The sequence below is a fragment of the Zingiber officinale genome, chromosome 8B, assembly GCF_018446385.1.
Source record: "Zingiber officinale cultivar Zhangliang chromosome 8B, Zo_v1.1, whole genome shotgun sequence".
NCBI classification, from domain to species: domain Eukaryota; kingdom Viridiplantae; phylum Streptophyta; class Magnoliopsida; order Zingiberales; family Zingiberaceae; genus Zingiber; species Zingiber officinale.
This window is the reverse complement of record NC_056001.1, coordinates 18,987,782-19,009,293: the sequence shown is the minus strand read 5'-3', so window position 1 is coordinate 19,009,293 and position 21,512 is coordinate 18,987,782. Positions and strand designations below refer to the sequence as shown.

The window sequence follows — 21,512 nt, the reverse complement described above, 5'->3', positions numbered from 1 at the left end:
AATGCGTGATTCCCACTTTTTCAAATGCAAAGTCTCTAATTTCATTGACTTACCACGTCAGTTCCCACAGACATGCTACAACTATTAAGACGTAGCGGAGATTTTTATAATGCAGAGTATCGATTGGGTTGTCGACGACTTGACGCTCCTGGATTAATTAAATTGTAATAACTGAGTTATAAAAATAATAATTTTGAAATCGCCCATCAGACTAGGAGACATATCCATGTTCATAGAAATAATTTTAAGAGGGTTAATCCAAGGCTTTCTCTACTCGATTTGTTGGTGTTAGTAAACCCTAATGAGATGCTGGTGACTTGAAGCACCAAAGAAAATTATGACATGGATTAAATGAGATTTTAGATCTCTGTCATTATCCACGCTCCTAAAAATGTCTTTTGAATTTTTATTATTCCGCTAACTCTCTTTGTATGAAAAGAGTACTAATTCTCTCATGATTTGGTATTTGTACTAATAGTTAGTAGTCATCATTAATTTAACTCCTCCGTGTTAATTTAGGAATGGATTAGAGGAGATACTGAGACGAGTGAATCACTTTTTACCATATGAAAAAAGGGGTAACACAATTAATTTATATGTTTTGAAACATTCGATTTTTATTCCTTACTTATAACTCTTTAAAGTCAAATAATTTTGAAGAACATCCGCTTCAATTCCTATGTAATATCTCTAAAATTTAAAGTAAATCATCTACTTTATTAAATTTAAATAATCATTTTTCACTATACACTAAATCAAATATACTAAAAATTTTATTATCTTTATTTATTTTTATTATTTTATTCTCTTTTTCATTTTGTTTTAATTTTTTCTCTCCCTATATAATATCTATTTTTCATTATCCAATGCATTTCCTTTGTTTTTTCTCTCTCCCAAATTAAATAATGTTTTAATATTTAGGGAAGTAATTTTATTTCTTAAATTTAAAGAAGTACTAATTTAGGGAATACATGCATAAGGTAGTTGATGTAAAGATTTTTTTATTATAAAATATACAATTTAAGGTAAATTCTATATTTAGAAAAATTAATTTCCATTGTTACTGTGGATAATTTTTTATTTTAAATACAAATTATTTTTAAAAAATGTCTAAAAAATTATTACTCTCAATATATTATATCAAATTGATATTTGAGGACATAAAAATAATCAAAATAAATAGATGAACACATATGACTTGTTTTATCTCATTTCGAGCTCTTTAAGTTCATTAACCTATTTTGGCCAAAATCAGTTGATGTACCTAGAGAGTTTGAAATAATTTAGATAAAGTCTTATGTGTTCATCTAGTTATTATATATATATATATTAATTTTACATAATATATTGAGAATAGTATTTTTTAACATAAATTAAATTTTTAATCATTTTTTTATATAATTGATTAGTTCAGTTGTCGCAATTAATTAAACTTACGATTCATGATTAAACAACTTTAATTCCTATATACCAATAAATTAAAACCCCTTTTTTATTTTAGAAATGATTAAAAATTTAATTCATATTTAAAAATAATAATTACTCTTAATATATTATATCATATTAATATTTTATGGTATGGATATAATAAAGAAAACTATACAAGTATATAGGACTTGATTTCGTTATATATATATAATTATGAAAATTAGAAAAACACATATAATCAAATTTCATGTCATTCTGAGCTTTTTCGATCAGTCTAATGATTTTATTCGAAATCGATCAAATCAACTAATAGACCTAAAGAGCTCAGAATGATATGAAATCAGATTTTATGTGTTCGTCTAATTCTCTTGATTATTTTTATGCCCTCAAATATCAATTTGACCCAATATATCGAGTACAGTAATTTTTTTAACACGAATTAGATTTTCAAACATATTCATGTTAAAAAATCACTGCTCTTAACATATTGTGCTAAATTGATGTTTAATAGCATAAATACAATCAAGAGAATTAGACGAATATATAGAATCTGATTCCATGTCATTCCGAGCTATTTAAGTTTATCAGCTGATTTGGACTGATTTCGAGTAAAATCGGTAGATGAACCTAAAGAGGTAAGAATGACATAAATTATATTCTATGTATTTCTCTAGTTCTTTTGATCATATCATGTTATAAAATATCAATTTTACCCTCAGTGATTTTTTTAATATGAATTAAATTTTTTGGACAAATTTATATTTAAAAAATTACTAATTTCAATATATTATGTCAAATTGATGTTTGAGGATATATATATATATATAAAATAAAGATAATTAGACAAACACATAGGAGTTCATTCAATATATATATTTTTTTAAATTATTGTTCTCAATATATTATGCTAAATTAATATTTGAGGGTATATATATAATTAGGAGAATTAGACAAATACAAAGACTTAGTTTCATGTTATTTTGAGTTCTCTAGATTTATCAATCAAAATCGGTTGATGAACATACAAAATTAGAAATGACATTGGGTGCGATGGGGGGGAATATCGTACCTTTTTTAAAAACTTCTCTTTTACTTTGAAAAAAGAGTTTTGCACAGCGGAAAGTAAATAGACAAGTTTGTTTACTTCGTTCGAAGTCTAGGTCGACTCCTACTCGAAGGGCCGCGGTCCTTGACCGCATCGATTAGCAATCCACTAAGATTATTCTTCCCGAAAACCTCGGAAAGAAGTAATGTGTACAAAATACAATGATATAAGATAGTAACAACCTACCATCTTAAATAAGATTAAGTGTAATACAAAAACAATAAAGTATACCGACTGTATGTAAGAGTTGAAGCTTGGTCGACACTTGTTTGCGTGTAGAGGAATTGTAGAGCAGTCGCACGAGCAGCACTAGTACAAAATTGAATCACAACTGATTGCATTATCAGCCTCAGACCTCGAGCTTCAATTTATAAGATCGTCGATGTTCGGTCGACTGATCCCTGTGTTCGGTCAACCGAACCAACTCCCTTCCTTCCCGGCTGAGATCTGATTGCTGATTCGATCTTCGACATTAAATGTCCATTAAGGATTCGGTCGACCGATCCTTTTGTTCGGTCGACCGAACATGCTCCTTCCCTGTTCGTCGAGATTTGCCGAGATTCGCATTTGCTGTGCATTTAATATTGATCATTCGGTCGACCAATCAGTGTAGTTTCCTTCTGCTCCTGATCGTTGTTGTCTGTGCTAAGTCATCAGGGTTCGGTCGACCGATCTTACGATTCGGTCGACTGATCATGGCTTGATCGGACTCGGCCTGTTATGATCTGATCTGAATACTGCTTTGATCTCTTCTTGTTCGGTCGACCGATCCAGCCAAACCTGCAAAACAATGTTAGACAATAAACCCACAAAACAGATGTTAGCACAGTAATAATATTATAATTCATGAGTATTATAAAAGACAGTAGAACTGTCTTGATATCAACTTTGAAACCTTCCCGGTTTCTTCAGTTGGATCAGTGATCTAAGGTTGTTCCCTACGGGAATCCGACCTCACTATCGCTCCTCAAGTTGTTTACCTCAATCTACCTGCCAAACTTAGATCCTCCAGATCTAGTTTGGACTTTTCACTTAGCTTTGATCGGCTCGCCAGAACTTTTTTCTTGATCTTTGGTCCTCCAGACCTCTCGATCGCACCGCTAAGCGTCGGGTCCCCTCGACCCACTTGGACTTATACCTGGGTTCCACGATCTGCTATGATTTCTCCTGCCTAGCCTCCAACTAGGTCTTTCTGATTGAGTAAACAGCTTGCACACTCAGTTAACTTGTTAAATCACAACAAGACTTAACTTAAACCTTTGACAATATCAAATCTTAGGTTTGATTCTGGTGCAACTTGCACCAACAATATATATATATATATATATATACCCTTGAATATTAGTTTAACAAAATATACATAGAGCAATAATTTTTTAAAGGGTTAATAACTTTAAGCCCCCCTTATTTTTATAGCAAGTTACATTTTGCCCTCCTCTATTTAAAAAACTACACTTAACCCCCCTTTGACATGAAGTAAAAAGGTTAAAAAAAAAATATCCTCACAAAATTCATACATGCATCAGTATAAACAACAGAAAAACAACAACTTTAAAAGGGATAATCAGTCAAAAACTTATTTTACCAAATAAAAAAGAGTCAAAATTCTAAATTAACGAATCAAAATTAAATGAAGATGGAACAACATTTATCATTAAAAATTAAAATGAAGACCCTTTGACTATTTAGAAAAAAAATCACTCTTTTAATTTTTGTCCAAAAGTAAATTTTCATTTCAAAGCAGCTAATAATACTTTTCGTTTCAAAAGGATACTGTTTTGAAATGAAATTTACTTTGGGCGATGATTTTTTTTTTCTAAATCATAAATGGTCTTCATTTTGATTTTTAATGATAAACTTTGTTCTATCTTCATTTAATTTTGATTCATTGATTTAGAATTCAGAGTTATTGTTTTTCTCTTGTTTATGTAGTGCATATATGAATTTTATGAGGATATTTTTTTAGGAACAAGTAAGATTTTAGACTTATATATAAATCAGGTTGGGTTAAGGTTAAACTTTCAATGGCTTTGTGGATTTTTTTTTATTTTTCATTTAGAAGTTTGATTTAGGTTAGGGTTATTTTGGTCTTTTATATTTTTTTTTTCCTTTTTACTTCATGTCGGGGGAGGGGGGGGGGGGTTGAGTGTAGTTTTTTAAATAGAGAGAGACAAAATGTAACTTGCTATAAAATTCAGGGGGCTTAAAGTTATTAACCCTTTTTTAAACATAAATCATTTTTTTATAAAAAGTATGTATATATATTTTTTTTAAATTAACAAATGTTAGAGATAAATATAAAGAAATAAAATGAATATTGGATATGTAATTTGATAATTTTAAAAGTGGGGTATATAATTTAGGTATTTGACCAAGTTAATTTGGTATCGGTAAAAAGTTTAACTTTATTAAATAAATTTGAACATTAAGTTACAATTCGATCGATTGAAAAATCAACCCTGGACTGATGTAATTAGTTTTTGTTTCAGTAAATTTTGAAATTAATTTTCAACTAATGTAAAATAATTCGTCGAATTTATGATTTTCTCAGACAAGGGACTGCTGTGTTAAAATAAAAAAATTCTTATATCTATTTTACTATGTCACCGATGATAGTCAACTGTTTGAGATGAATTATATTTTCTTTTTCCATTACAATCAATTGAAATGTCCCATCATGCTTGACTGGATTGTTTATATAATTTAGATGAGTAATCTTTTCCAGTTAATTTTAAAAGCACAAGGTTGTAATTTATTCAAAATTCAACCTTTTTAAAATTATTTTTTCCATTTAAAATTAAAATTAAAATTAAAATTATTTTTTTATTATTCTTTTAAATCCTTTATCGTTAGGACTGGCTTAAACCTTTTTTTGGTTAGTTGGTGGATTTTCAATATCGTATACCTTCCTACAACGCATTGTGAGAGAAAGCTCACCATACTTAGGCGTGAGCCGTGAGCGTTATCAAATTTTTTTATCAATTGTGAGAGACGGATTTCTAATTGAGTTTGAAATTGGACTCCGAATAAACAGTTTGAAAAAATTAGGGTTAAAATGTAAAAGATTGTTCAAATTTAGGAGGTCCCCTTTGTGCGTGCCTTTGAAGGTAGGTCGCTAAAATATTTATTTCGATTAAGATTATTATATGAATTTAAACAGGTGAAAATTATATAAAATATATATGGACAATGATTTAATGGTTTTCTATTTTACTGCTTTATTATTATTATTTTATATTATTTAATAATTCCGATCGGACAATTCAATTGCTGTAACGTCATGGGCCGTTTGATCCGTGATAAAGAGTGCGGGATCTGGCCCAGCCTGCGCAGTTGACGCCGCTTTGCCCAATCTAAACCTAGCGTATTAAAACCCTCCTCCAGTCCTACCCGCCTGCTCTCTCGCTTCTCGGTTGTTCTCTAAACCCCACCGAAACCCTAACCTAATCTACTCCTTCTGCTCCGCCGCCATGTCTTCGACGGTGGCTGAGATCCCCTCGCCATCGGCGGTCGATACTGAGAAGAAGAAGAAGAAAAAGAAGAGCAAGGACGACAAGAAAACCGCCGCCGATGATGACGTCCTTCCTCACCTCCCTTCCGCCGCCGAAGGCGTTGATGACAAGGACTTTTTCATCAAGCCCCAATCTTTCACCCCTTCCGTCGACACTTCCTCATGGCCGATCCTCCTTAAGAATTACGACCGACTCAACGTCCGCACCGGCCACTACACGCCGCTCCCAGCTGGGCATTCCCCCCTCAAGAGGCCCCTTGCGGAGTACCTCCGTTACGGCATCCTCAACCTCGACAAGCCCTCCAACCCCTCCTCTCACGAGGTCGTTGCCTGGATCAAGCGCATCCTCCGCTCCGAGAAGACCGGCCATAGCGGTACCCTCGATCCCAAAGTCACCGGAAATCTTATTGTCTGCATCGATCGTGCCACTCGTCTCGTCAAGTCTCAGCAGGGCGCCGGGAAAGAGTACGTCTGCGTCGCCCGACTCCACTCCGATGTCCCCGACGTCGCCAAGGTCGCCCGCGCCCTGGAGACCCTTACCGGTGCAGTCTTCCAGAGGCCCCCTCTCATTTCTGCTGTCAAGCGCGAGCTCCGCATCAGGACTATCTACGACAGTAAGCTGCTCGAGTATGATCCCGAGCGCCACCTCGTCGTCTTCTGGATCTCTTGTCAGGCTGGCACCTACGTCCGTACCCTCTGCGTCCATCTCGGGCTGATTCTTGGCGTGGGAGGGCATATGCAAGAGCTGCGGCGTGTCCGTTCAGGGATCCTCGGCGAGAAGGACAACATGGTGACCATGCACGATGTGATGGACGCCCAGTGGATGTATGATAACTTCAAGGATGAGAGCTACTTGAGGCGGGTGGTGATGCCGTTGGAGGTGGTTCTTACTAGCTACAAGAGGCTGGTCGTCAAGGACTCTGCAGTTAATGCTATTTGCTATGGCGCGAAGCTGATGATTCCGGGGCTTCTGAGATTTGAGAATGATATTGAAGTCGGCGAGGAAATCGTGTTGATGACCACAAAAGGGGAAGCGATCGCTCTGGGAATTGCTGAGATGACTACTGCTGTTATGGCAACATGCGACCATGGATCGGTTGCTAAAATTAAGAGGGTGGTGATGGACAGGGATACTTATCCCAGAAAATGGGGGTTGGGGCCGAGAGCTCTGCAGAAGAAGAAGATGATTGCTGAGGGGCTCCTGGATAAGCACGGGAAGCCCAATGAGAAGACTCCAGCTGAGTGGCAAAGGAATGTGGTGCTGCCAGCCGGTGAGGATTCAATGGTCGCCAGCCTCGCCGCCGCACCGGAGCCTGAGGTGCAGAAGGAAGAAGAAATTATAGAAGTGAAGAAACATAAGAAGAAACACAAAGACAAGGATAATGAGGGTGATAATGAAACGGAAGGAAGGAAACGCAAGTTGGAGGATACTGCCGAAGAACCAGCTGCGAAGAAGCTGAAGGTTGAGGAGGTAGAAGAGGGTGTCGTTGGTGACGAAGTAAAGAAGCTGAAGAAAGTGAAAGTTGAGGAGGTTGAAGATGCTAAAGTGGAGGCCAATGTTGAGGAAGAACTGAATGAGAAGAGTGTAAAAAAGAAAAAGAAGAAGGAAAAGAGCAGTAAAAATATAAGTGAAGTCGATTCTTCAGATGAAGAGAAATCAACTGAGAAGAAGAAAAAGAAAAAGAAGAAGCACTCAGGTGGTGAAGAGGCTGAACTCGCAGCCAGCTTGACAGAGAACACTGATGCAGAGAAAAGCCAGAAGAAGGAGAAGAAGAAGAAAAAGAACCGTGATGCTGAGTTAATAGAAGCCTGAGTAAGGTCGATGGTAGTGGCATGGATTTTTGTTTCAAGTTTATGAAGCTTTCCCTTTATTCCCTGTTTTCAAGATCTTGTACTAGTGAAGGTGACTTTGTTTATCTTATCTTGTTAGATGTCTGAACCATCTATGTTTTGATTTTTAGTTATTTTCAGCTGATTCACATTGGGTTCTCTCTACACCAAATATGTGCATTCGTTTCTTATCTCTTGGTAGTGAAGAATCATACATACAAGTGCTTTATTAGGGTATTTGAGTGTCTTGCCACGAGTAGGATTTGTAGGGTGCTGGTAGATTTTTCTGGCACCATGTCGGCTCTTAAATATTTAAGATTCTCAGCTACAATGTATTATAGTTACAGTAATATCGATTTCTATATGGAAAAATTACTTCAAACTCCTAGTAATAAACTATTCTTCCTCCTCAGTCAGAAAAGTTGTTTTCACTCGCTTTATGTAAACGTTGTGTTCACTTTCTTTATGTAAATTTTTTCTTGCGTGTAACTCCCTAATGAATATTAATTTATCTAATTATCTTTTACTTTCTGTAGGTATAAATATTAATTTATCTAATTATTCTGTAGGTATAAAAAAGTTAAAGGGGTTATAATCTTTTCTAAATTTAATATATTTAAGTTAGAATTTAGTATATTTTTTTAATGATTTTTTTGCATGATCAATTAATTGGAAGTTTATACTAATCGATTAACTTAGGATTTATTGATTGGTCAATTAATTCAGTTTAAGTCAATTGATTAACATGATTCTCAATCGATTGGTCAGGTAAAAAAAAATTATGTTTAATTAGATAAAAAATATATTAGATTTTCTTTAAATGATATTGAATTTAAGAGGAATTATATTTCTTTTTAGAATTAGTTAAATTCGTGTTTATTATGTATGATTAGGGAGTGAAAATAAATATTTTCTGACTTACTTAATTGTGTTTTATTTTTTATAGATATAAAAAAGTTTAAAAGGAGCTATAATTCTTCCTAAATTCAACACATTTAGACTAAAATCTAATGTATTTTTTATGAGCATGATTCTTTTTCGACCTGATCAATCAATTGAAAGCTCATATTAATTGATTTACTTGGGATGAATCTATTGGTTAATCGATTCGACTTAAGTCAATTGATTGATATGATTTCTAATCGATCTATCGTGTGAAAAAAAGAGTTGTGCTCAATTGAATGAAAAATATATTAAATTCTTTTTAAATGATACTGAAGTTAGGAAAAATTATACTTTCATTTAGACTTTTTTTACCTATAAAAAATAAGATAATTAGATAAATTTATATCTATTATATTTGATTAGGGAATTCAAAGCTTATATTAATTGATTTACTTGGGATGAATCGATTGGTTAATCGATTCAGCTTAAGTCAATTGATTGATATGATTTCCTAATCGATCTGTCGTGTGAAAAGAAAAATTATTCTCAATTGAATGAAAAATATATTAGATTCTTTTTAAATAATACTGAAGTTAGGAAAAATTATATTTTCATTTAGACTTTTTTACCTATAAAAAATAAGATAATTAGATAAATTTATATCAATTATATTTGATTAGGGAATAGAATAAATATTTTTTGACATGGACATGGATTTGAGGATAAAATTTAAATCGTAGTTGAGGATTTTTCCCAATTTATTGTACCTGATGTAATCAGTATTTTTATCTATATGTTAGATGTTTGCTTCTGCCGTAATGAATCTCGACCTCCCTTTTATAATTTTATAAAAATCTAGTTAGTGTTGTTGATCAGTCTTGGATAATCAATTTGGTCTAAAAAATTTTGTTTTCAATGATCATCTTATAATTACACGTCTTATTTAAAAAATATTTTATAAATTTATCATAACTGAGGATCATGCTATAACGATAATTTATTAAATCACGTACCTAGATATCTTAATTGACCAAAAGACATATGCTACTTTGATATTTACCAAAGGACGCACTTTTTCAAGTGCACTTCCCTTTTTATCCTTTTGACCAATCAAACTTTTTTTTTTGTCGTTTTTCTTTTCTCCCTCTTCTCTTTCCTATCTCCTCTTTCATCAACGACATTTAAAATTTAATTAATTTTTGATAACATTTTAATACATTTAGATAAGCTAAAATAAACTATGAATAGCAAATTTGAACTCCTTGCGACATCAGGAATCTACAGGAACTGAAATGAGTGTAATCTGAGGTCCTAGGTCCATCGGTGGGTTTCGGTCAAAACCCACTGATGGACCTAGAGAACTCCGATTGCACCCATTTCAGTTTCTATGGATTCCTGGTGTTGTAAGGAGTTCAAATTTGCTATCCATTATTTATTTTGTCTTTTAGAATATGTTAAAATACAAGAAGAAAGAATCAGCAAAAAAAATTCATATCAGGCCTAACGTGGAGCATTTTTGCTGATTCTTTCTTCTTATATTTTAACACCTTCTAAAAGTCAAAATAAACAATGGATAACAAATTTGAACTCCTTGCAACATCAGGAATCTACAGGAACTGAAATGGGTGTAATCTGAGGTCTCTAGGTCCATCAGTGGGTTTCGGTCAAAATCCACTGATGGACCTAGAGAGCTCCGATTGCACCCATTTCAGTTTCTATGGATTCCTGGTGTTGCAAGGAATTCAAATTTGCTATCCATTATTTATTTTGACTTTTAGAAGGTGTTAAAATATAAGAAAAAAGAATCAACAAAAAGGTTCCACGTTAGGCCTGATATGAATCATATCAGGCCCAACGTGGGCCTGATATGAATTGTTTTTGCTGATTCTTTCTTCTTGTATTTTAACACCTTCTAAAAGTCAAAATAAATAATGGATAGCAAATTTGAACTCCTTGCAACACCAGGAATCTATAGAAACTGAAATGGGTGCAATCGGAGCTCTCTAGGTCCATCAGTGGGTTTTGACCGAAACCCACTAATGGACCTAGAGACCTCAGATTATATCCATTTCAGTTCCTGTAGATTCCTGATGTTGCAAGGAGTTTAAATTTGCTATCCATTGTTTATTTTGACTTTTAGAAGGTGTTAAAATATAAGAAAAAAGAATCAGCAAAAAGACTCCACGTCAGGCCTGATATGAATCATATAGGCCCACGTTGGGCCTGATATGATTCCATATCAGGCCCAATATGGATCTCACTCTATTAAGAATTCTCAATTATTTTAGGAACTCTTCATTTCCAATGTAGCATTTTATTTTGACTTAAATCTCAGTTCATGATGTATGTCTTTGTTGGGGGTTTGAAAAATTATGCGGAAAAATCTTAACTGCTGAATACCTCTTCAAATATGTTGGATTGGATATTGAAAAGTAATGATTTTTGCAATTCCTCTACCTTTTGCTTGGTATCTTTTTCCCATTTAAATAATTGACACACTTTTCTTTCAGCTTTCAGAATTTGGAGTGGTGTCTCTTTGTCCTTTTCCCTTATTTCTCGTAAGTGAACTCATTTTCTGAATTAATTTTCTTTTACAAAGAAAGAAGAAATAAGTGAGTCATGACTTATTTGCAGTTATATGCTAATAGAAGAATTAGGTCTATCTGGTATTGTGTCAATTCTATTTATTGGAATTATACGTATCTTCTCATTTTTCAATAACTATACTATGACTATTTGTTCTAAGTGTTTGCATATGTATTTCTTATAGGTAATGAAACATTATACATTCTCTAATTTGTCAGAGAACTCTCAATATTTTGCTACTGCCTTTTTCCACTTGATTTCATCACTAGCTGAAACATTTATGTAGGAGGATATGCATTGATGCCCTTATCTATTTTTCTACTTAGAGCAATCATAAACACATCCATTATGAAATGAAGAGTTCCTAAAACAGTTGAGCATTCCTAATAGAGTGAGATCCACGTTGGACCTGATATGGAATCATATCAGGCCCAACGTGGGCCTGATATGATTCATATCAGGCCTAACGTGGAGCCTTTTTGCTGATTCTTTCTTCTTGTATTTTAACACCTTCTAAAAGTCAAAATAAATAATGGATAACAAATTTAAATTCCTTGCAACACCAGGAATCTATAGAAACTGAAATGGGTGCAATCGGAGCTCTCTAGGTCCATCAGTGGGTTTTGACCGAAACCCACTTATGGACCTAGAGACCTCAGATTACACCCGTTTCAGTTCCTGTAGATTCCTGATGTTGCAAGGAGTTCAAATTTACTATCCATTGTTTATTTTGACTTTTAGAAGGTATTAAAATATAAGAAGAAAGAATCAGCAAAAAGGCTCCACGTTAGGCCTGATATGAATTTTTTTTGCTGATTCTTTCTTCTTATATTTTAACACATTCTAAAAGTCAAAATAAATAATGGATAGCAAATTTGAACTCCTTGCAACACCAGGAATCCATAGAAACTGAAATGAGTGCAATCGGAGCTCTCTAGGTCCATCAGTTGGTTTTGACCGAAACCCACTAATGGATCTAGAGACCTCATATTACACCCATTTCAGTTCCTGTAGATTCCTGATGTTGCAAGGAGTTCAAATTTTCTATTCATAGTTTATTTTAGCTTATCTAAATGTATTAAAATGTTATCAAAAAATTAACTAAATTTTAAATGTCGTTGATGAAAGAGGAGATAGAAAAGAGAAGAGGGAGAAAAGAAAAATGACAAAAAAAAAATTTGTTTGGTCAGAAGGATAAAAAGGAAAGTGCACTTGAAAAAGTGCGTCTTTTGATAAATATTAAAGTAGCATACGCCTTTTGGTCAATTAAGATATCCATGTGCGTGATTTGATAAACTGCCGAAGCTATAATTATTTTAGAGATAACCTAGACACTTTGTGGTATTGTAACCTAGGGTTGAATCTCGATCTCCCATGATGTAGCATCAGGTGGCCTAATTGGCTAATCATATCTATTGGTTGAGGTGAAAGTAGGAATAATTTCTCAAAAAATATAATATTTTATTTAATATATTTTATTATTATTATTTTTGAAATATAGTTTAATTGAATTTATTTTTATTTTTTTAAAAATAAATAAATAAAAAACCATGACCTTGCTTTATAATGAACCTATCATATAGTTTAGTAAAATTATGATTAAACTAAAATAATCGTTAATTTAAAATTTTATTTATTTATTATTTTTAAAAGTAGTTATTTTGATTTGTTCGGAATTCTGTAAACTGATGATGATGATGATGATAACGTGTTAATCGATTGTTAATTCATAAATCAAACACGGTAATGGTTCTATTTGTTTGATATTAATGGGATAAGCATTAGCACCTTCATCAAAGCCCATGGGCCAATCCAAAGGGGCCGCAATAAAACACTTCGTTTCTGAGCTCCATCTGCTGTGTTTGGGCACTGTAGAGCGGTGGCTAGTGGCTACTCGAAACTTGGGAGGACAAACCCACAGAGAGATAGAGAGAGAGAGGCAGAGAGCGGAGATGGCGAACGAGAGGAGTGATGGCAAGGAGAGCAAGAACGGCGCGAAGAAGGAAGCTGAAGGCCAAAGTAAGGTTGGTAAAAGTAAAGGTAAAGGTTTGGAGATTGACATGAAGAAGCAGATTCAGAGGAAGCCCAAGGAAGAGGCGGAGAAGAAGAAAAAGGAGCAAGTGGTGGTTGAGAAGAAGAAGATGACTAAAAGGAAGATGGGCGACGAATCCTTGGAAATGGAGAAGAAGAAGAGGAGGAGTACGGTAGGAGCCACTGAAAACTCGGAGAAGAAGGAAAGGAAGGTGAAGAAAGGGGACATGGGGGAGGACACGGCGAAGAAGGAGAAAAGTAGGAAGAAAATTGAGAACGTTTCCTCCATCGCTGACGATGAAGAAGAGGCCGGTAACGTCTCCTGCAGCTTCCCGATGAGCCGGGTGCGGCGCCTCATGCGCCTCGAGGGAGGCAATGCCAATGTCACCATCACCGGGATCGCTTCCAACGCCGTATTCCTCGTCAACAAGGCTTCTGTAATTACTCTTCTCCCTTGCCCTCGCCCTATACTCTTATCTTTTTCTCCCTCTCGATCAAAAATTTCCCGTTAGGGTTTTCTTTCGTCTGACGCCCGAGTCGTGGTCTTTTGATCCCTTATTTATTCGTTCCAGTGTCAAAGTGCGGTCTTGCAACTACTTTCATTAGGGTATCATTTGGATTTCAATACTCTACTTGTTGTCAAGCTGTATTTTCTCCACCTTCTTTTTATTAGTCAATTTAGAATATGTAACCATTAGATTGCATAACTTCGTCAGAAATGTCCTGGAAGTTTAAGGACGAACCTATTATCTTTATGCAAGGGAAAATATAAGGAATGCTATGGACAACATTAACCATACATACTTAACTGAAAAACTGAAAATTGTTTGTAGACAGGCTGAAAAATCTGAAAAATTGTATGTGGTCATGCTGAAAAATCGACTTGTCCATTGGTGGATAATGTGATAATCTGGTGTCTTCACTGCTGTGTCTGTTAAGCACACAGAAGTGTGCAAATTGACACTTAAGAAATCAACCCTGCACAAGTATTAAATAACCATTGCTCCAGGAGGAAACATTTTAATTCTCTTTGTTTTAATGTGGTGCACATTCATTCTATTTTTCCCTGGGGGCTTGGACTTTTATGTATGGGATCTTATTTTCTTCTAAATGTAGGAGATGTTTCTGGAGAAGTTTGTTGAGGATTCTTATTCAAGAGGGACGAAGAGGCAAAAGAAATCTCTCAACTATAATGATCTATGTGAGTGTCTCTTTCCAAGTTAATGCAATTAACTTAAGTAATTTATTTGCTGAGAAATGCAATGACTGCATAATTTTCTTTCTAAACTTTTGATTGGTCGACTCTTAGCAGTTGCACAAAAAGTCTTTTGTTAATTGGGTTTAAGGGAAGAATTCCACCTAGTTTTGATTTAATACTCCCCATGATACATAAACTACTGGAAAACTTATGTCAAAAAAAAACTGTGCCATTAGCTTTTCCCTCTTCATTTAGAACAGCTTTAGTTTTAACTTGAAAGACAAAGGATTCAATTGCTGTTTTGTTTCTTATTTTCTTCCCAACATTTCTCCTTCCTTCTTCACTTTTTTATTTTATCTTTTCATCTTTAATGTGTGCCTCCTTTTCTAATATAATTGTGTTTCTCTATTTTAAGCATTGGTCTATCTTTGCTTCACACTTGACCTACAAGTTAAATGCTTGAGTGAAAAAGACTTGTATTTATATGGGGCTTTGACATTCTTGTTGATTGTTATACCAAGAAGCCTAATGCCCATGAAACTCCAAAAAAAAAAAAAAAATGATAAACCCAGTTAGCCTCATTAACTAGTCATGGGGTAATCGGCCCGACCCAGAATTTTTCCACCGGCCATCAGAATAAATCGGGAAGCGCACTTGGCAGACAACCCAAGAGCTTAGCATCCGTTGGTTGTGCATCCCATTTAGAGGAAAAATTCCTGCAAATACGCCATAGCTGGGGATCAAACCGCGGATGCCTGGGTGACAACCTGGATGTCCTTCCGCGGCACCATAGCACCGAGGACGCCTATGAAACTTCAAGAAAGCATCGAAGGAAGCTTTACGCATATGTAAAGATATTGAGGTGCTAATTTTTGAACTAATAAAACAATTTGGTTTCTAAAGCTAAAATATGGTGTTTGTAATGAGATTCTTGTGTTCACTTCTCCATTTTATTCTGAACTAATTCCAAAGGTTGATCATTCGATTTCTATTGTTTGTTTCTGAGTGTGTGCTACCATAGTACCATGGTTACAATTTGCACCTAGTTTAAAGTATCTTAGGAGGTTTAGGTCACTGAAACTTGAAGTTCAGAACCAGTCGCACTCTCCAATCTTGTTGTTCTCATGTCGAGTGATTAAACTAGATCTCTTTTGGATTTAGATAAAACAAATTGTAGTACTTATAAAGGGTTCTTCACTGATATGTTTTCTCTCTTTCTATTAAGTGTATTAAATTAAGGTCCATATCGGGAATTGTTTTGGTGAATCATTGAATTAAGATTCAAATTATTAAATATGAACAAAAGTTTTATTCTATTCATAATAGTTTTGATAAGCTTTGAGGTGCCGAGAAACCCTTGAAACATTTCTTTCCAATCTTGCATTGACACTAAAACTCTTTGGCAATCTGACATTGACATTGAAACTCGTTGACACGAGGTGAAATCAGCATGGGAGAGTGGCAAGATGCAAAAGGGTGCTTTAACATCGAAGGAGAAGTGAAAGATGGAGAGAGAGCAAGATCCTAAGTGGGGGGGAGAAGGATGATTACCTATTGAAGAAGGGAGGAACGAGAGAAACCTGATGACTACTATGGTGTTGCCGGAGAGAGGAGAGATTGCGTGGGAGGTGGTTGCTTTAGTGTTGCGAGAGAGAGGATGCACAAGAGAGGAGGGTCAGGTGGGTTGGCGGGAGAGAGGAACATGAGAAAGAAGGGAGAGAAAATAAATTAGAATCTCATCCCAAATTTCTCATGATTAAACCCAGTTTGAATAAAAATGAATTTAGTTTGATCTTAAAAGGATCAAATTAAATCTGAATTGAACCTAATTTAACCCCACTTGACCCAAAATGACAAACCCTACCCAAAGGACACAACCATACCCCAATTATGCTATGGTTTTGTTTCCTAAAGCACAAGAATCTGTTGGTTATAGGATTAAATAGCTACACAAACTTTAATCCAAAGCAAAATAGAATATATAATGAAAGTTTGTCTAAATTCAAGTAACAGTTCTTGTATTGAAGAATTTAATATTTGAATCATATCATATGGTACGGTACTGATCATTTATTTGACTCTAGCAACTTCTCTCGCTATTGTTACCAACTTTGTTTTTCTTGGCTATTTATTGTATCCCTTCAAAAGGATAACCATAAATTGTTTGTTTAGCCATATCTATTCATTATAGACTTAGATACATTTGACCAACTACTTGTAAAATGTTTGGAGAAGCAGTGGAAACCCATTTTTACTGCTCTATGGAGAAATTGGTTGCATTTTATTCTAGTTTCAGTTTCAGAAGATAGTTGGGAATCATGGTTTTGATATTTTACCATTAAATGTAAGTGTGATTCAAGGTTCTAGTAGTGAATGACAATAACATTATCTTATAATTTTTGCATTTGGTAATATCCCTAATTATTGTTGTTCCAAGAAATTGGATATTTAGCTGGAATAAGGGTGTTTCATAGTCTAGCTGCCATTTTGGTTGGTCATATGATCTTACAAAAAGTACTTGATAATTGGAATAAACTGTACACGTGTGGATAACTGGAACTGGAAACAGTTTGTTGAGATCATAAGGATTTTTTTTTTAAAAAAAGGAAAATCCACTAATTATGCTGATCTGAAGAAGAACGTGCATGATCATATAATTACTAATATTATTGCCAATAGGAGTGACTAAATTCTAGGCCAGATCCAGGGTTTGCTCTAAGTCTGGGTTAGATGAACTCACAAATCATATTTAACATAAACCTCATTATTGTATGTATTTGAAAATGCACTTATGCTAATTTGTTGAGAGTTTAATCAGATTGATCTTGAAACTTGTGTTGTGGAGAAACCAATGGTCTTGTTAAAAGGAAGATAATCAAGGGAACAATTAAGGCTGATGGAGATTAAATTTCTACAAGATTTTTAGATATCATAAACTTATTTTTCAATGTGAAGGAGATCTTGCTGTTGGTATGATTAACAAGATAATGCGTATACTTGAAATGGAGAGTGCTTCTAAGTATCCCTTGGGCTAAAAAGAAAAAATTGTAAGACTGTGGTACAATTGGCTAATATTTTATGGATTAATGTTGTGCTGTCACAAAATGAAACATACAAAAAATAATGTAACAGAGATGCAAATGTAAGATAAATGTGTGAAGGTACTTGGACAATTAAAATTGAAAAAAATACTATTATTCAACAGCAATTAGGTGTAGCATCAATAAATAATTGAGATAGAAATAACGAGGGTTGCTGAGCCCAAATTCATTCTAAGTAAGATAAGCATGACCTAGATTACAACATGATTTTTATACACACACACGCAAATTACAGTATCATCTAAACTTAAGCTGAACATAATATGTTTTTCTACTAGCTCAGCATGCTTTAATTTGTTTCCAGAGCCCAAATCATTGCTATTTTTTTTTTTTTGTCACTATAGCACCTTGTCCTTTGCATCTTTTTGCAAGATATGATTTAACTCATATTTTTTCCCCTAAAATCCTTTCTAACATGGCCGGTGTGGATTTGGCTACAGGTTGTCCTCTGAATTATGCATCTTTAACTGGTGCTTTGTTTATGTTAGAGTTATTAGTTAATGGATGCTATAATATATAATTTCCAATTCACAACATATTATGCTATACCATAGCTTGGGAGGGGTCACCTCTAGGATTAGTCGGTTCGAAGAGCTGGATATCTAGGTTAGCAAAAAAAAATTGATATGCTAATCATATCTGATAGAATTAGTTGTTGTTTGAATTGCTTAAGATTTCTAACATTGAGGGAATCAAAACTTTCACCTTAGTTATAACATAAAAGGAGAATATTGCATTGTAAAGACTTTTAAATTTCATGAGATAAGTTATAATCAGATTGACAGTGAGTGACAAATTAATATTCGATCTCCATCTGAGCACATCAGCAGCCAATCTTAAAGGAGGTGACAGATAGCTTCTGACGAGAATGCTGAGTTGGAACAGGATTTGAGGAAGTAATCCCTAGTGCTAGATGTTTTTTATTTTTTATCTTAAACTAAGAAATGAGGACGCTTTGGTTAGAAGAATTATGATAAGCTACAGGAACATCACAGCTGAAGCAATTATCCATTCGATCAGCTCGCCTCTCATGACCGATAGTTACAATCAGGATCTTTGTGCCAATTTGAGTGGAAATTGTGTCATTTATGGATAGTGATCCAAGCTAGACAACAAGAGCAAGTCTCCATTTATTTAATTTGGACAGCAGATCCTTATAGAAGAAAAATGGTTTTCATAGAATGAAAGTAAATTACAAGCAGATAACTATCGAGCGATAAGCTCTACCCGCAGTTTTTATATATTTTCACATTTTGAGCCTGGAAAACCATGTGAATCTATTTCCTGATTCATGTGGCCAAGTACATTTTCTTCTGTTGTCTGTGGTAAATATATTTATGAAAATAGCATTTTGTAATTCCCAACATCTTATATTATCGTGACTTGACAATTGTGTTTCAGCATCGACTGTTCATGGTCGAAAGGGATACGAGTTCTTGTCAGGTATTTTTTTTCCCCCGCAATTTGAAGCTCTCAGACGATCATATAAATCTTATCGCAAATTGATAGTTTCCACATTTTTGTTTAGATTTTGTCCCAGAGAAGATGAGAGCTGAGGATGCTCTGAAGGCAATGGCATCAGTTGAAACATGATGTTGGCAGAGGTTCAGAAACATGGGAAAAGGGAAGAATTTCCATCATGGTGACTGATAGTTTAGGAATGATTTATTGGTTCCGTATTTAAGTTCTTTCTGTGACCGCTGTCGGTCTGTCGGTCGCCTTCATTGCTATTTGTACGAGTATTATTTAGAAGAAAAAGGGATATGATTTGTGCGGCAAGAGAAATTCATGTTTCCGCCAATTTGGCCTTTCGTGGAAGGGCAAACATCTCACTCTGCTCTATGAAGGTGATTTTGCAAGAAAATGATGCTCGAAGAATGCTTCGGATCTCCTAAATCGGTCATTCTTGTAGAAGATGATGAAATAATAGTCTTTTGAAAGATGGATGACGATATCATTTTCTAATCTTCTCTATTTTTTTTCATTTCAAATTTAATTAGTTTTCGTACAACAATTCATAACATGAACACTATTTATTCTTTTAAATGGTCATCGGGATGAACTAAAATAATTTCTAATCCTAATGAACATTTATTAGGAATTATGGTCTTCAAAATCCAACCACTCCCATCTATCTTCGTGCTCTAGTTACTTGAAAAATTCTGATCAAATCGTTCAATGGATTGCATCCCTACGCAAGGATGCCACGCATAAATTAAGAAATGGATCAAATTTTTCGAGAGCTGGATAAAAAAAAGTAGTAGTTAGATCGTGTAGATTTTAGAAATATCAAGACTTAGCTACGGTAAATTACAGAAGCTTTAACAGGTAGTAGGGATGAGGTCAGATTCTTTGGGTCAGGGTCTTTTGGACCAAGGAGGTCTTGTAAGTTCATGGGATGAATTGGATTTTATCTATGTAATAGGCGGGATGCAATCAATCCTACTAATGAATGGACAAGGGTCTAGGATTAATCCAATAATCCTAGACCAAAGGATCTCGGACTGATCCAGTGATCTTAGACCAGAGGATCTCTGTCGGGTAGGGACACATCTAGAAATTAGAGAAGATTGAAATGGACTTTTGGTGTAATTTTACTATTCAATTAGTTTGATTTATCTCGGCGTCGAGATGCTTGCAATGATGAAACCATCACAATGGCTGGTAAAGAGGCATCGATAAAGCAAAAAGTGAAGCTCTTTACACAATCTTAAATTCTTTACACAATCTTAAATTGTTCACAAAAAAGAGCAGAAATTGCAAGGCCCTATCACTTGACTTCTTCCTCTCTTTGCCACAGCTAAAGAAATGTAATGTTTCATCGTTAACCCAACTTTACAGCGTCTCACATGTGGGTCTTTGTTCAAAGCTTGCCTTCCTCTCTAGGGATAGTGTTTCCTAGCACCGACCCGACTAAACCTATCGACTAGTTTGTGTGTTTTCACAATTAAATATATCAATGTATACACTACTGCTTCGACCAGACCAATTAAAATAAACCTTTGATTTCGTAAGATTTAGCGTCTAAGAGAGCCATAAATTTTCGAGTGTAACTAGCAGAGGCGAACGACCGATTCACAGATCGACTACTTGAAATGTCACTACATATCCGTGATTGATCTTATGTCGATTGTTCACAATTGATCGATGGAAATTGAAAGAGTTAAGTTTGATCGGACTATGAATCACTAACTTAAATCCGAGTTCTTCTTTTCTATTTACTTCACTAGTTTGATAGTTTTATTCAGCTATAACAAAGCTATTTTTGAAAATTTCTTTCAACTTGAGAAAAATAATATAAGAACTATGACAAATAATAAATTGAGTTTTCTTTTAACAACAAAATATAAAATGGAAACTGATCTTTACCGAAGTAAGAAGAACGGTCTCTAGAATTTACAACTTGAAGAGCAAAGGAAGATCTCTTCTTCCTTTTAGAACGGATAACGGAGAGTATTAAAAATTGTCATGGGTACAAATGAGGGTCAATCGGACTCTCAGTAGAATTAAAGTCGAGAAGGGTCAATGGGACCATCTCTTTTTGACTGAACCGATCCATCAAGGCCGGTTGACATTTGGCAGCCCCACCTTCCTCCTAGTCATGGAGACTTGGTCAACACCACCAACACCTCACGGGTAGTCCAACTTTCATCGATTTCAGACTAGATCAAGAATAATTACATAGATAGCGAATGAAGGATTTCTTGTTCATCCAAGAGTTCGAAGGCAACAAACAAAAAACACGATCTTTACTCAAAAAGAAAATGTAAATCTCATCGTAGGACACCATCTCAATGCGCCACCACCACCGGATTTGGGGATCAAGGTAGCTATTGA

At 34.6% G+C, this 21,512-nt stretch overlaps 2 protein-coding genes across 2 annotated transcripts; both read left to right on the top strand.

The window, feature by feature from the left end:
• Nucleotides 1–5,915: 5,915 nt before the first annotated feature.
• Nucleotides 5,916–8,023, top strand: LOC122015353 (H/ACA ribonucleoprotein complex subunit 4-like). Its single transcript, XM_042572201.1, has one exon. The coding sequence runs from the start codon at nucleotides 6,004–6,006 to the stop codon at nucleotides 7,855–7,857; it is 1,854 nt and encodes a 617-aa protein (XP_042428135.1). The 5' UTR covers nucleotides 5,916–6,003; the 3' UTR covers nucleotides 7,858–8,023.
• Nucleotides 8,024–13,174: 5,151 nt separating this feature from the next.
• LOC122017002 (protein PXR1-like) lies at nucleotides 13,175–19,640 on the top strand. The gene is made up of 4 exons (XM_042574454.1): nucleotides 13,175–13,813; nucleotides 14,493–14,577; nucleotides 19,077–19,118; nucleotides 19,204–19,640. Exons 1-4 carry the CDS (start codon nucleotides 13,298–13,300, stop codon nucleotides 19,266–19,268), a joined length of 708 nt encoding a protein of 235 aa, XP_042430388.1. The 5' UTR covers nucleotides 13,175–13,297; the 3' UTR covers nucleotides 19,269–19,640.
• The last annotated feature ends 1,872 nt before the right edge of the window (nucleotides 19,641–21,512 follow it).